The sequence below is a fragment of the Sitophilus oryzae genome, unplaced genomic scaffold, assembly GCF_002938485.1.
Source record: "Sitophilus oryzae breed Bouriz unplaced genomic scaffold, Soryzae_2.0 scaffold_494_pilon_pilon, whole genome shotgun sequence".
Classification (NCBI taxonomy): domain Eukaryota; kingdom Metazoa; phylum Arthropoda; class Insecta; order Coleoptera; family Curculionidae; genus Sitophilus; species Sitophilus oryzae.
The window spans coordinates 2,782,893-2,796,124 of NW_022147078.1; the positions used below are offsets into that span (position 1 = coordinate 2,782,893).

Sequence of the window (13,232 nt, forward strand, 5' to 3'; positions counted from 1 at the left end):
AAAAAAGTATAGTATTAGAGATATTCTGCTGTAAAAAATATTTTACATTTATTTTAAACTGCAATTTCTTCCAACTGCAATCTGTAATTACCTGTTTTTTAATTAGGTTCAGAATTACTTAATGCAATGCAAATTACTCTTCTCCTTTGCAGAAATCCCTTTCAAATTTGTTGTAATTTTTCGAACTACTGTTAATCCAACGTTAACGTTACGACAAAATAAACTTTAATAAACATTAACTTTTTAATAAATGTATGATTATTTTTCTTGTTGCTTCACGTTAAACAAATATTTTATAAAATACTGAATTAAATTTATTATTAATTACACACATTTAAAACTGCAAAAAGAACAGAATAAGTTAATTTTTACCGTTAAAAGAATTCTGATATTTCTGTAACTCTCTATTTTACCATAGATTATAAAAAAATAACTGTCAAATATGATCTTCTTCTTATTCTTTAATATGGCCATTTGTCATTGCAGCACTCAGCCAGCGCTTAATATATGATGTCCGCCATCTAATCTGTTGGAAGTGGGATAACCTTAACAATAGGCCGGATGGTTCTAGCAGCGTAGGCCTCTAGGGTAATTAAAAAAATTTTGAATGATGACATGATAATGACATTGACACATTTGAGTGTGATTCAATAAAAAATTAAATAAGTTTGTTTTTATTTTAAAAATTATAGAAAAATAATGTCTGATGTGATAAAAGTAGGGCGTAGAGTCGATGTGCCAAGCAAGGGAGTCCAAGGAGTGATAGCTTTTATCGGCAAAACCAATTTTGCATCGGGAAAATGGATAGGGCTTATTTTAGACGAGCCCAAAGGCAAGAACGATGGGAATGTTCAAGGAGTCCAATATTTTAAAGTAACTTTACAATAGAAAGTGTAAAATAGCGTAAAATATCTTATTTTATCGACAGTGCGATGAAAATCATGGGATGTTTGTTAGGGAACCTCAAATACAGCCTCTGGATGATGATGGCAAGCCGATTCAAGTCAAAACACCCGATCCGCCGGCTTCTAAAATCGCCAGATCAAGAATTAGCACGTAAGTTAATAAAAAACATATTTTCTGCATGTTACTAAATACTTTTACCAACATTTTTTCTTAACGCACAAAGGACAGCAACTAAACCTAAGCCCACATCGTAAGTACTGAGTTTCCTTATTCTATATAAAAATGTTGCGTGTAGATAATACACTTCTGTATGCATTGCTAAACATGTATTTTCTGTAATTATTGCTGCTTGGGCTAGTGTTCGGAGAAAAACACCTAAAGATGGGCTTACGTCTCTATCTGCGTCAAGGTACTGTTATAGAGATCATGTGATATTGTATAATGCTGATCAGGATTGAAAGGATTTTTTCTTATCAACCCCGATGCTTATATTATAATATTATGTGTCTGTAAGACAACATTAATTGTGGCTTTAATAGCTCAAGAATGTCATTGGCAAGCAGCCGTCAATCACTGGCCGGAAGTAGGCAAAGTCTTGCCGGAAGTAGACAAAGCCTGAGTGGAAGCAGAACTCAGTTAGCCTCTCCAGCAACTGAAAAACCCACCGAAGGCAATAATGAGCCCCCAAGTCAAATGCAAAAAAGGTCTTCGTTTGTTGAAGTAAGTTTTTTAACTGTGGCAATTGTCTTTATCTCTTAAATTATGATATTTTTTGTTAGACTGGATTTGTTGAAAATCTCAAACCCCAATTCACACCAGGAGCTGTAATAACTACCACTCCAACCCCTGTCGCTTCAGTTGAAGAGAAAATCAGTCATCTTCAGTTGCAGCAAGAACTGGAGAACAGAAGTCAGCAAATTCGGGATCTGAATGAAAAAATTGACACTCTGAAAATACGTAGGCAGGAAGACAAAGAAAGATTAAAAGATTATGACAAGCTTAAAATACAGGTATGATATAGATTTTTTTAGTATTGAGACAGACACTGAAAAAATATTTTTTTTAGTTGGAACAACTTATTGAATTTAAGTCAAAAATTATGGAGGCGCAGAATAGCCTTCAAAGAGAGTTACAGCGTGCCAAACAAGAAGCAAAAGAAGCTATTGAAGCTAAAGAAACACATGCTGATGAGGTAGCTGACCTAGCTGAGGCTGTAGAAATGGCAACATTGGACAAAGAAATGGCAGAAGAAAAAGCAGAGTCGTTACAAGCGGAATTGGAAGCTTGTAAAGAAAAATTAGATGAAGTAACTTTAGATCTACAAATTCTGAAAACTGAAATGGAGGAAAAGACTTCCTCTAGCTCTGCAGCAACTGATTCTCAAGGAATTTCGACCTATGAACTCAAGCAGCTTCAACAACAGAATGCTAGGCTCAGGGAAACACTGGTCAGGCTCAGGGATCTGTCGGCTCATGACAAACATGAATACCAGAAGCTTCTCAAAGATATCGATCAGAAAAAATCAGAAATTACTGAGCTGGGGAAAACTAAGGAAAAACTCAGTTCCAGGGTGGAGGCGATGGAACAGCAAATTTCAGATTTACAAGAACAGGTATAGATAGTTTTTTTTACACAAATAGTTCACTAAAGTGATTCTTTTTATGTTTAAATAAATGTGTACAAAGTTGCCATTATTTTTGAACAAAATTTGGAGATTTTCATTTGAAGTAGTCAACTTTGTGTAGTTTTTTTAATGTAATGTTTGTCACATTTTTATAGGCACCCTGTATAAGATTTAGACAATTACTATAAAAATTTATATAGACTAAAACCTTTTCTAAAAGATAGGCAGCATAGTTTTCTAAAAAAAATTCTGTCAATGCTGCTCAGCTTCATAGGTTTAGCAGCTCTTGTATAAAAACTTTGGCGATTTCTTGGATGGTTTTCAATATTTTTAATGAACGTGTTATGTAAAAAAGCTTGTACTGGGTGATATATTTTAACGATTTATATGTTTTTTATTTTTTTTTTTCTAAAAAGGTTGATGCAGCTTTGGGTGCCGAAGAAATGGTGGTGATATTGGGCGAGCAAAAGCTGACTTTGGAGGAGAAAGTGACTCAGCTACAGGAAGAAGTAGCTGAGTTGGAGGCTTTGCAAGACATGAACGATCAGTTGGTGGAGAGTAATGCCGAACTGGAGGCTGATTTGAGGGAGGAACTTGACATGGCAATGGCAGCTACAAGAGAAGTAAGAAATTTCAATATTTTATTTAAATAAAATAATGACAAGTCGAGAAGTTAATCATTTATATTTATCTAATAAAAAAGTGGCAAAAAAATTTTTTTAGAGATTCTTTTTTACTCTTATCAACCAAAATCAAAAAAATATTTTTCCTCAAAAAGACTTTTCAGATATTTTTGTCTAGTGTTAAAACAAATGTTTATTTTATGCCGACTACTCGAGAAGTAAGAAATTTTATTTTGTTTACCTAATTAAAAAAAAAGTTTTAAATATTTCAGAGATATTTTCTGGATTTTTCAAGTTGATTTATAATTTTACAATTCTTGTTTGGATTTTAATAATCTCGAATATAAAGGTTTTTGAAATATTGAAACAGAGGACACAACATACACGACTAAATAAGACTAAATAAATAAATAACTTCCAGGCAATGCGTGACAGAGACGCGGCATTAGAAACCATAGCGGATCGCGAAGCCACCATAAGCAAATTCAGAAACCTTGTCCAACAGTTACAAGAACAATCCCTGAACCTCCAAGAACAGCTAGAAAAAGAAACGAGCAAACCGATCAAATCCCTGCCCGAAATCATTGACTTCAAAAAGATGTTCACCGAGACCAAAGCTCACACAAAAGCCATCGATCTAGAACTGAGAAGAGTGGACGTCCAGCAATTACAACAGCACATCAAGTATCTGAGTTCTTACATGCCCGACTCTTTTATGAACCGAGGCGGTGATCACGACGCTGTGTTAGTCCTGTTGCTCGTGCCCAGGCTCATTCACAAATCGGAAATACTGTTGGGACAAATTAAGGACAAGTTCCCGACAGTTGACAAGATCGACAAGGCTGCCGTACTTAAAGGACACTCTGTACAACAATTTTCCTTCAGATGTCGCATAACTTATCTTATTTTCGCACTTCAGGTAACTTAATATCAGGAAAAAATCTTTTAATATAAATTAAATATATTTTTCTTTCGCTCAGGGAATTTTACATCAATACTACTATTCCCTAAACTCGTGCAAACCGGAAGTACTGTTAAAAGTAGGCGCGACCTTTCCGGAAATGTCAGCTCAGGAGAAAATAGTTGACGGTTTTGTGGATTTAATCAAAAGGGATCAGCTGGACGAAAATATCCCTCTGGACGCCTTGGAGAAGTGCTACAATTATTTCAAGACCCTGTATCCGCTGTTCCTGGCCAATGAGAGTAGGGTTAATCAGAATCAGTTGATGTCCGACAATATAAAATTGTTGCTGAGTGGGATTGATGGATTTACCACCGATGCCAGTGTTATAAGGTGTCTTTCAGCAGTAAGTAGAATATTTTTGTACTTATAAAGTTACCCGTAGCCTTTAAAATGGTTCAAAAGTGTCTAATAAAGTATGAGAGAAATTAAATGATGATTTTAGGGTGGAACTGTCGGGGATATATGTTTGTTAGCTCAGCACGTAATTCAAGTATCCGAGCAATTGCAACAGCAACTAAAGCAGGCAAAAAGACGTCTACCTGCCGATTTGAGCGTGACAAACTTGGGTTTCGACAAGGACATACAGGAAACCCTTTACAATTGCTTCCAGCAAACGACAAAGTTGTTGAAAACGATCCACGAAATAGCCAAAGCCTCGATACAGGAATTGTCCACCAATGGAGGTGAGTAGTTCAAATGTACCAACGTTATATTTATAAATATCTTTGTTTGTTCTTTTAGAAGCAGAAAAAGGACTGTCCGAAGAAAAACTAAAAGAAATCGCCATGAACGCTAGCGATAAAATTTACGAACAAGATGATCTTGGACCTATACAAAGCGTCAAAAATTCACTCAGTTCCCTACTCACCGACATTACTAAAATTGCCAAAGTCTTACAAGACAATGAACTACAATTTACAGGCGAGAAAGAACAGGTAAGTTTATTCCGACTCATAGAAATAAGTCTACATAGAGGAATTCTAAAATATTTTTCATAGATAACTCCCCCCATAAATGTAAGAGCCGAAACCGTCAAGAAAGAAATGGAACAAACGAAAACTCTAACCAGCAAACTGGAGAACAGAGAATCGGACATAAAAGATCTGAAAAAACTGTTAAAAGAAAAGCAAGAACAACTATCAGAAATGACAATAAGAAAAGAGTTAGCTGAGAAGAAACTTGGAAATGTCAACAAGGATTATGAACTGACCATCGAAAAACTACAGAGAAAGCTTGAAGAAGCTCACAATCAATACAAGAAGAAAGAGAAGGAGTTTGAAGAGACTCTTGATCATCTGCAGACAGATATTGATTCGCTGGAGAATGAAAAAGGGGAGATGAAGGAAAAAATGAAGATGCTGACGAAGAAGGTGCAGCTGGAAGCTTCGTTGACCAAGAGTTTGTCAGGTAAATATGACAATTTTTTTCAGAAAAAATATATATCTTCTTTTATCATTTATATTCTATAACAAAGACGACTCCCAAGACACATTTATCTTCCTTTTTTGCATATAAAGGACTGAAACAAGCCTTCAAGATGGCCTAACTGTGCAAAATATGTCAGAATTGTGAATATTTGATGATTTTTTCAGTAGTAGTTCAAATGTACCAAAATTAATTTTCTATTTTTCATTCGTTTTTATTTCTTTTTTATTATTTTAGGGTCTCAATTATCATCGCTACAGTCTTCTATTGGACCCAGTTTACCCGCAGTGGTAAAAGACTCTCCATTGCTGATGCAAGAGATCGAAAGTTTGAAAAAACTGTTCAACCACGAACGCAACGAAAGAATCAAACTCCAGAATCAGAAGCTCCAGGAAGAATTGGACAGTTTGGCACCGCTGCCCTCGTTCAAAAACACCCGGGACGAGGTCATTGAAAATTTGTTCAAGGAAGGAGCCGCATTGAAACAGGTACAAAATATACAGGGTGGACCCACGGTGTTTTTTTATGGTAAATATTTTCTTTCCTAGGAAATACTGATGACTTTGGCCAAGCCAACGTTCCCTGCAGTATACAAGGTGAAGCCGGGAAACGGTCAGGCAGCTTGGATGAGGCATTTTGCCGAAGAGCAAAATAAAATAACCGACTTAAAGAGACGGGCTGAAGAGTTTCAGACTAGGGTAGCTAAGGAGGCCGTTTTGAGGAAATACGGGGGTAAAATTGAGGCAGATTTTAACGTGTTTCCCACTAAAGAAATGGTTAAGGTAAGAAATAATGTTTTCTAAGGTAAAAAAAAGTTACAAAAAAAATTGAAACTTGTTTTTTTTAGGCAATAAAAGAAACTGAAGCTGTGGATATTGGATTCCTTAAAATACCCAAATCTCATCTACAGCCCAACGAAAAGTCGGGCATTGTAAACTTGGAGTTGGACTTTGCAAACTTACAAAATATTTTACAAACTTTATCTTAAGCATATTCGGCTTGCTGTATTTAACTAAAACAAAAATTATACTATCTTTAAGCTTTAAAACTTTATTTATATTATTTAAATTATAATTAACTTGTTATATTATTTTTTACATTACATTATATACGTAAAAAAAATTGTGTCTTTTTTACCTTAATCAGTCTGAACATATACAGGACGTGCTAAAAAGGTTACAGCAATTTTGTTACTGGATATGCTGAAGAAATTCTGCATAAATTTTTCTTCAATATCAATAATGAAGAAATTCCTTCTGTTGTAAATTCTTTGGCACACCCTGTATACGTTAATTCCCTTAATAATTAGGACTGGATCCCGGCCATACGTCCGTATCACTTTCTGCATCGCCTTCATTATCTGAATTTGCCATTTTTCTCGAACTGTAAGATGGATTTGAGGTGTTTCCCCCAATATTGCCCAAACCTATATAACAAAAAAAAAATTAAAATTAAAAAAATAAAAGCACAAAACCTTATTATTACCATCTGAAGCTTTTTGATTGTAAGGATCTAATTTCAATGCTGTCGTATAAGCCTTAAATGCTTCATCGGTGTTCTGCAAATAAACATAACAATCTCCAAGAAGTTGATAGTGTTTTGAGGTTGGTTTTTGCGTTTCCAAAGCTTTTAACAGAATCTTTACAGCATGCTCGTGCTGTAATTCCATTTCGAGGAACTCCACCAGCATGCTTAAGGCTTCTGACGTTCCCTCTTTGTCCTGTGTAACAGCTTTCTCCAGAATTCTTCTAATATTTTTTCCGTTGGGCATAGATTCTTTCAACAAGCATTGAGCTTGTAACTGTTAAAAAAATTAAAAATAAATATAGGAGAAAATAGTTTTGAATTTTTTTAACCTACACAGTATGCTTGAGGAGTGTAATTGAATTCCTTGCAAGCTGTCATTGCGACTGTTTCGGCTTCTTTGAGACGGTTCATGTTTATGTAGCATTCCACCAGGCATTTATATGAATCAAAACTAAATATAAATAATATCTTAACCAAGCTCTAAAGGAAAAAAAATATAAACTCACCGGTAGGGACATATTTGCATCGCTTCCGAAGCATGAATAGCGGCATCGCTGTACTTTTTAAGCTGCACCAATGAGTTTGCCTTTAAAAGAGAAGCCTCTATGTTTTTACTGTTCTCCATTAACCAGGCTTGCTGGGCAAAATAAACAGCTTTTTCATATTTTTTTAGAAAATACATTAAATTTCCTAAAAAAATAAAATTAAAAACAAATATTTTATAATTGAATTTTCCACCTAATATAATCCATTGCTCCACTGACCACAAATGTGCATCTGAGCTTGGTGCTAAATTCTCTAAAGTATACTGATGTTCTTTGTTTCCTGATACAGCTAAAAGTGTTGAAAGAAATGCTCTCCCGAATGTTAAATTTGGATCAAGTCTTATTGCCTTAAAAATAAATGTTAAAAAATGAGAGAGATTATATTTTACAGTATACTTTTTGTAATATCGCAATAGCTTTAGAATCATCATGCATATAATGATAACAATAGCCCATATTAACTAAGAGAGAACTGTTATCTTTTAATAATCCATGTACGTCCATTGATTTGTATGTCTGAATTGCTGTTGTATATTCACGTGCATGGAATTGTGCTTGAGCCTTAATCCAGGAACTCAGCCACGGTAAGTCCGATGAAACTACCATAATAAGTGAATTTACTTCGACACCGCTTGTTCCTAGTTTCAGTAAGGTTTCTATCGCGTCTAACGCCAAAGGACACTCTCTTATAACGTCTTTAAAACAGGTTATAGCTGATCTTTCCATTCCTACTTCTTTATAGATATTTCCTAGTGCCATATTAATTTTTGGGGTTCTCTGTCTGGCGGGGATACTTTGTAAAATATCCGCAGCCGCTTTTCGTTGCTTTAAAGCTAAACAGCACAAATGTATTTTATATTTGATGTCGACTTCGCTGGAGATATCTTTCTGGTTCTCTATTATTTTATTATTTGAGTTCCTCGATTTGTTATTGATGATTTTCTTGATTTGTAACGCCTGCCGGTAATTGTTGTCGGCTTGAGAATAAAACTGCGTGTTGTACAACGAGTCTGCATAATAGACAACGATTTGGAACTTCACTAAGATTGGGAGATAATCAGGTTTTTGTTCTGCTACAGTCAATAATAAATTACACTAAAAATAAGTCGCTACAGTAAAATCAGAGTAAAGTAATAAATTACACTAACTGTTCGGGATAAATTTGAATATAATTCTTGTTCGTATAAAGTTTTTAAATGCTTTAGTAAATTTGCCATAATTATAATAAAAATATAAAATGTTTTTTAAAATGGGTTAAATTTTAAAAATAATCAATATTGAAGCCATAGATTCTGATTTAAATTTTGATGAGACTCCGCCAGTACCCTACGGAATACCGATAGGTGTCATACACCGGAATGATAAGAGATATGTGGCGTAATTGGTAACACTGATGTGGACGGAAGTCATGGTCACAGAATATTCTGTGGTAATTTGACATTTCTGGATTTCTCACTTCATTTGTCAGACGGTTGTCAAATAAAGTTGATTGTTGGCGATCAATAGTTGCAAAAGTTTTCATATTTGTTCGAAAAATAATTTACTGTGGATTTATTTTGTTCTTAAATTAGGTGTGTTTCTCTATTTCACTTTTTTACTCTCACGCATAGCTTTTAAACTAAACAAGTTATGGGTTCCAGTAGCAAATCCAAGTACAAGGAAAAGGACTCATCATCATCACGGCCATCGAAACGGCGTCATGCTAGCCCCAACGATGAAGAGCACGAAAGTCACCGCGAAAAAAGGCACAAACACAAGCACAGGCATCACAGAGACAAAAGACGCGAGAGGACCAGCAAACCGGACTATAACAGCGACGGTAAGTTCGAAATAAACAAGCCTTATAAATATCTTCAAATTTCAAACTTTCTCATCATTTCTTTATTAGATTCTGATGTCGTGGAAGTCGTACCTACTACAGAGCCCGTTCAAAATGAACCGGGAGAATCTTCTGGCCAAGGTTCAGAAAGCCTGTCCATTGAAGAAACCAATAAACTCAGAGCCAAACTGGGCCTTAAACCTTTGGAAGTGAGTTCTTCAGACTCGAATGTCAAAAGTGACGGTAAAAAGAAAGACGACCTGGGCGAATTCTACCACAAACCGGCGGAAAATCTTGCTGAAAAAGCCAAGAGAGAAAAAATCCGAACCAAACTATCCGAACATAGAGAAAAGAGACATTTACAAACAAAATACAGCAAGGTAAAGGCGTTGGGTGAAGGTAGCGATAGTGACGACGATGTCAGCAATTGGGTTCATAAAAACAGGAAAATCGATCATGCCAAGAAGGAGGCAGAAAAAAGGGCTAAGATGCTGGAAGAGTTAGATGCACAGTTTGGTATTGGCGAGGTTATAGAACAAGAACAACGTGAGAGAAAACGTAAACAATATTCAGAAAAGGACTTAAAAGGTTTGCTGATTGAGCATGATGTCGATACCTTTGCCGAAGAGAAAGATATTATACTGACTCTGAAGGATAAAGCAGTGCTAGATGAAGAGGATGACGACGTTTTGGTCAATGTTAATATGATTGACAATGAAAAATACAAAAAGAACATAGAAAATAAAACTAAAAAAATCCATTACAATGCCTATGAAGATCAGGAATTTGATGAGTTTGGGAATCCAAAAGAGAAATCTTTATTATCAAAATACGATGAAGAAATATCCGGTCAAAAACGGGACGGTTTCAGAATTGGATACGATAATGCAGTTGAAAGAAAACAAGCAATTGCACAGTCGGTGAAAGAAAAATTGGCCAAGAAGAAACTGGAGACTATAGCTGAAAAGAATCTGACGCTTGCATCGGAATATTTCAATGAAGAAGAATTAGCCAAGTTCAAAAAACCTAAAAAAAAAGTGAGAAAGATAAGGAGTAAGGGAAAGTTAACTGCTGATGACTTGTTGCTTCATTCGCAAAAATTGAAATCGGAAGAAAAACCAGATTTCAGTATTGATGATGTCCCTAGTAAGTTTATTTATTTTCTGTTTTTTTTTTTATTAAATATTAAGGTAAAATAAAATTGTAGATGTGGAAATACCGACAGACATAAAATTAGAAGACGATAAAGATGATTTGCTGGAGCTGGCGTTGCACAAAGCCAGAAAAATTAAGCAGAAAGAGAACCTTATAGCTGATATTATCAAGCTGGAAGTGAAGGAAGAGCCTCACGATGATAACGCGGAGTCTGGATACATAACCTTAAATTCCACGGCCGAGTTCTGCAGAACTCTTGGTAAATTTTATTGTTTTTTTTTAAATGGAAAATATTAATATTTTTTTTGTTTCAGGTGATATACCAACTTATGGAAAATCTGGCAACAGAGATGAGGATGAGGATATGATAGATTTTGAAAAAGAAGCAATGGAGGATGACGAAAAGAGCGACGATGATTGTAAAATTATAGAAAGTTCTGGTTGGAATACAGTTGATCCCAAAAATGAGGGCATCGATCTTAGTAGGATAGCTCCGCAGGTAAATTATTTATTTTGCTAAGGTTTTAGTAGTAAGAATATTAAGAAAAAAAATATAACAAGTTAAAAAACACAAAAAATATACAAACAGAATATTTATTTAAAAGACTATTAGAGTAATTAAAAAGTAAATATTTAAAAACTTTCACAATTCAAATTTAACATCATGCTGCCAATATCACAGTTTAAGTATTATCGTATTACCGAAAAAAAAAACATCCAGTTGGCTTGGAAATGACGATCGATGACATTCCCCATATAATTTTACATATAAAATGACAGCGATCTTCATTTCATAGCCATCGCTCGGCTTTTTTTTATCATATTGTAATAAAATAATACAATGTGGTGGTTAATAAAAAACAACTTTCTTCAGGAGGTGCAAATCTTGGATGAAGAACCCGATGTCAGCACCGGCGTGGGCGCAGCACTAAAACTGGCCATGAGCAAGGGCTACCTGGACAAGGAACAAGACAGCCGTCCCAGCAACTCCAGACTGGCCCATCTCCAGGCACAGCACTACTCCATCGAGGACAAGAACTACACGGAAGAGAACGAACGAGGCGGCGGGGGCGGAGGCCGAGGCAGGGAGCGCTACTCGGGCCCCATTCAGGACTTCAGGGAAAAGGACGGTTTTAAACCCAACGTAAAGCTCGAATATATCGATGACGATGGCCATATACTGAATTCCAAAGAGGCTTTTCGGTACTTGTCTCATAAGTTCCATGGTAAAGGTCCGGGGAAGAATAAGGTAGAGAAAAGGATTAAGAAGGGCGTGCAGGAACAGTTGATGAAGAAGATGAGCTCGACGGATACGCCATTGGGTACGTTGAACATGCTGCAGGCGAAGCAGAAGGAGACCCAGTCTGCGTTCGTGGTGCTGTCGGGCAGCAAGCAGCAGCAGGCCACCTCCATCTCTAAAACTAGGCGTTAGGTGTTTTATTTTTAACGTTTTTTTTTGTCCTGTATATTAATAAAGCTTGATTGAGTTCAATACATATTAATAAATCCTTTATTAAGAACTTGCGTCTATGTCATGCAATATAATAGTGTGTTACACACTAGCTAAATATAGTAATATAAATTTGACTTTCTACAGCTAGTGTTTTGTATCGAAAAAAAAAACGGCGTCATCGATGGCTATGAAATGAAGATTGCTGTAATTTTATGTTTTAATTAATATATGTAAATTTATATGGCAGATGTCAACGATCGTCATTCCCAAGCCAACTGGACGCCGTTTTTCTCGATCATATGGTACAAGTCATATTTACAGCATATATTTAGTCGATACAGGTCTGCTTTTGGACAGTATTAAGTTTCATTGTTTCATATTAAGATATATTGTTGCTAAAATTTAGTTTCTCCCCTACAAATCAATAATATAAATAGTAATGTATATGGTAACAAGTGTTTTCATTTAGAACTAATGTTTTTATTTGATTACCTTTTATCTGGTGATGAAATAATATTCTTGGCATTTGATGTTTGGTTGAATAGAAGACTCCATAAGTTTTTTTGTATCTTTTTGTATTGATTTGATTAGATGTGTAGAAGCATCGACCTAAGAATTTACATATATTATTACTGAAATGACAAAACAATAATAGACACCACTTTATTCCATACCTGATAGGCATATTTATTATAGTTTCTTAAAAACTATGAATATGGTCTCAATTCTTAGATATATCAGTGTGTTCTTAAACGGTCAATATCAACATGTTTCAAATCACTTATTCCACTTTCAGTGCCTTGTACTGTGTAGATTTCCATTCTGGGTGAGTTTAAAACACTTGAGAGACAAATTTAGTAGGAAAATATAATGAATTCAGAGCATTTTTCACTTTTCTTTGAACACATTCCATTTAAAACCGAACCGTCAAAATAATGCAATTGGCCGTTATTATCATAAAAATACCCATTAAACTTGATTTTATAACTAATTTTCGTACAGAATGTTATATAATATTGTTGCGAAGTAATTTTCTTTAAATTCTTTGATATTTTCATAAGTATTTTCAAGAAAATCAAATATTAAATTTAAAATTTCTAACCTACAGGCAACCAGTAATACACCTTTGGTATATGTCATTGCCTTAATATCTCACCGCTCGCTTCCGACATAAAATAAGTACTTATACAA

The 13,232-nt window shown here is 35.1% G+C and overlaps 3 protein-coding genes and 1 long non-coding RNA gene across 6 annotated transcripts; 2 read left to right on the forward strand and 2 right to left on the reverse strand.

Annotated features, from left to right (window-relative positions):
• The first annotated feature begins 619 nt into the window (after positions 1-619).
• LOC115886512 (dynactin subunit 1) lies at positions 620-6,683 on the forward strand. Of its 3 annotated transcripts, XM_030905700.1 has the most exons (16): positions 629-873; positions 929-1,056; positions 1,130-1,156; positions 1,265-1,315; positions 1,446-1,626; positions 1,686-1,916; positions 1,973-2,518; positions 2,947-3,153; positions 3,575-4,072; positions 4,134-4,460; positions 4,560-4,800; positions 4,859-5,052; positions 5,116-5,524; positions 5,780-6,030; positions 6,091-6,324; positions 6,390-6,683. In XM_030905700.1, exons 1-16 carry the CDS (start codon positions 700-702, stop codon positions 6,528-6,530), a joined length of 3,840 nt encoding a protein of 1,279 aa, XP_030761560.1. In that variant the 5' UTR covers positions 629-699; the 3' UTR covers positions 6,531-6,683. The 3 variants fall into 3 exon arrangements, with proteins under 3 accessions (XP_030761561.1, XP_030761562.1, XP_030761560.1); XM_030905701.1 differs by lacking the exon at positions 1,265-1,315 and having other exon boundaries at positions 620-873; positions 6,390-6,682; XM_030905702.1 differs by lacking the exons at positions 1,130-1,156; positions 1,265-1,315 and having other exon boundaries at positions 622-873; positions 6,390-6,681.
• On the reverse strand, positions 6,643-8,854 carry LOC115886513 (anaphase-promoting complex subunit 7). Its single transcript, XM_030905703.1, has 7 exons — positions 8,763-8,854; positions 8,011-8,709; positions 7,808-7,961; positions 7,576-7,759; positions 7,403-7,520; positions 7,028-7,343; positions 6,643-6,968 (listed from the first exon to the last, which is right to left on the reverse strand). Exons 1-7 carry the CDS (start codon positions 8,829-8,831, stop codon positions 6,841-6,843), a joined length of 1,668 nt encoding a protein of 555 aa, XP_030761563.1. The 5' UTR covers positions 8,832-8,854; the 3' UTR covers positions 6,643-6,840.
• A 389-nt stretch (positions 8,855-9,243) lies between these two features.
• Positions 9,244-12,056, forward strand: LOC115886526 (U4/U6.U5 tri-snRNP-associated protein 1). The gene is made up of 5 exons (XM_030905730.1): positions 9,244-9,433; positions 9,503-10,579; positions 10,641-10,847; positions 10,903-11,087; positions 11,463-12,056. Exons 1-5 carry the CDS (start codon positions 9,244-9,246, stop codon positions 12,018-12,020), a joined length of 2,217 nt encoding a protein of 738 aa, XP_030761590.1. The 3' UTR covers positions 12,021-12,056.
• A 265-nt stretch (positions 12,057-12,321) lies between these two features.
• Positions 12,322-13,210, reverse strand: LOC115886528. Its single transcript, XR_004050906.1, has 3 exons — positions 12,716-13,210; positions 12,534-12,650; positions 12,322-12,455 (listed from the first exon to the last, which is right to left on the reverse strand). It is a non-coding gene; the product is annotated as an uncharacterized LOC115886528 (long non-coding RNA).
• Between the last annotated feature and the right edge of the window lie 22 nt (positions 13,211-13,232).

What these genes read in the sequence shown, in the direction of transcription:
- LOC115886526 (XM_030905730.1), top strand. Translation starts at nt 9,244, where the DNA reads ATGGGTTCCAGTAGCAAATCCAAGTACAAGGAAAAGGACTCATCATCA. An exon ending in CGAGTTCTGCAGAACTCTTG is followed by an intron (nt 10,848 to 10,902) that starts GTAAATTTTATT and finishes TTTTTGTTTCAG; the next exon opens with GTGATATACCAACTTATGGA. An exon ending in TTAGTAGGATAGCTCCGCAG is followed by an intron (nt 11,088 to 11,462) that starts GTAAATTATTTA and finishes AACTTTCTTCAG; the next exon opens with GAGGTGCAAATCTTGGATGA.
- LOC115886512 (XM_030905700.1), top strand. Translation starts at nt 700, where the DNA reads ATGTCTGATGTGATAAAAGTAGGGCGTAGAGTCGATGTGCCAAGCAAG. An exon ending in TTTCAGATTTACAAGAACAG is followed by an intron (nt 2,519 to 2,946) that starts GTATAGATAGTT and finishes TTTTCTAAAAAG; the next exon opens with GTTGATGCAGCTTTGGGTGC. An exon ending in CAATGGCAGCTACAAGAGAA is followed by an intron (nt 3,154 to 3,574) that starts GTAAGAAATTTC and finishes AATAACTTCCAG; the next exon opens with GCAATGCGTGACAGAGACGC.
- LOC115886513 (XM_030905703.1), bottom strand. Translation starts at nt 8,831, where the DNA reads ATGGCAAATTTACTAAAGCATTTAAAAACTTTATACGAACAAGAATTA. An exon ending in CTATTGCGATATTACAAAAA is followed by an intron (nt 7,962 to 8,010) that starts GTATACTGTAAA and finishes TTTATTTTTAAG; the next exon opens with GCAATAAGACTTGATCCAAA. An exon ending in GGAGCAATGGATTATATTAG is followed by an intron (nt 7,760 to 7,807) that starts GTGGAAAATTCA and finishes TTATTTTTTTAG; the next exon opens with GAAATTTAATGTATTTTCTA.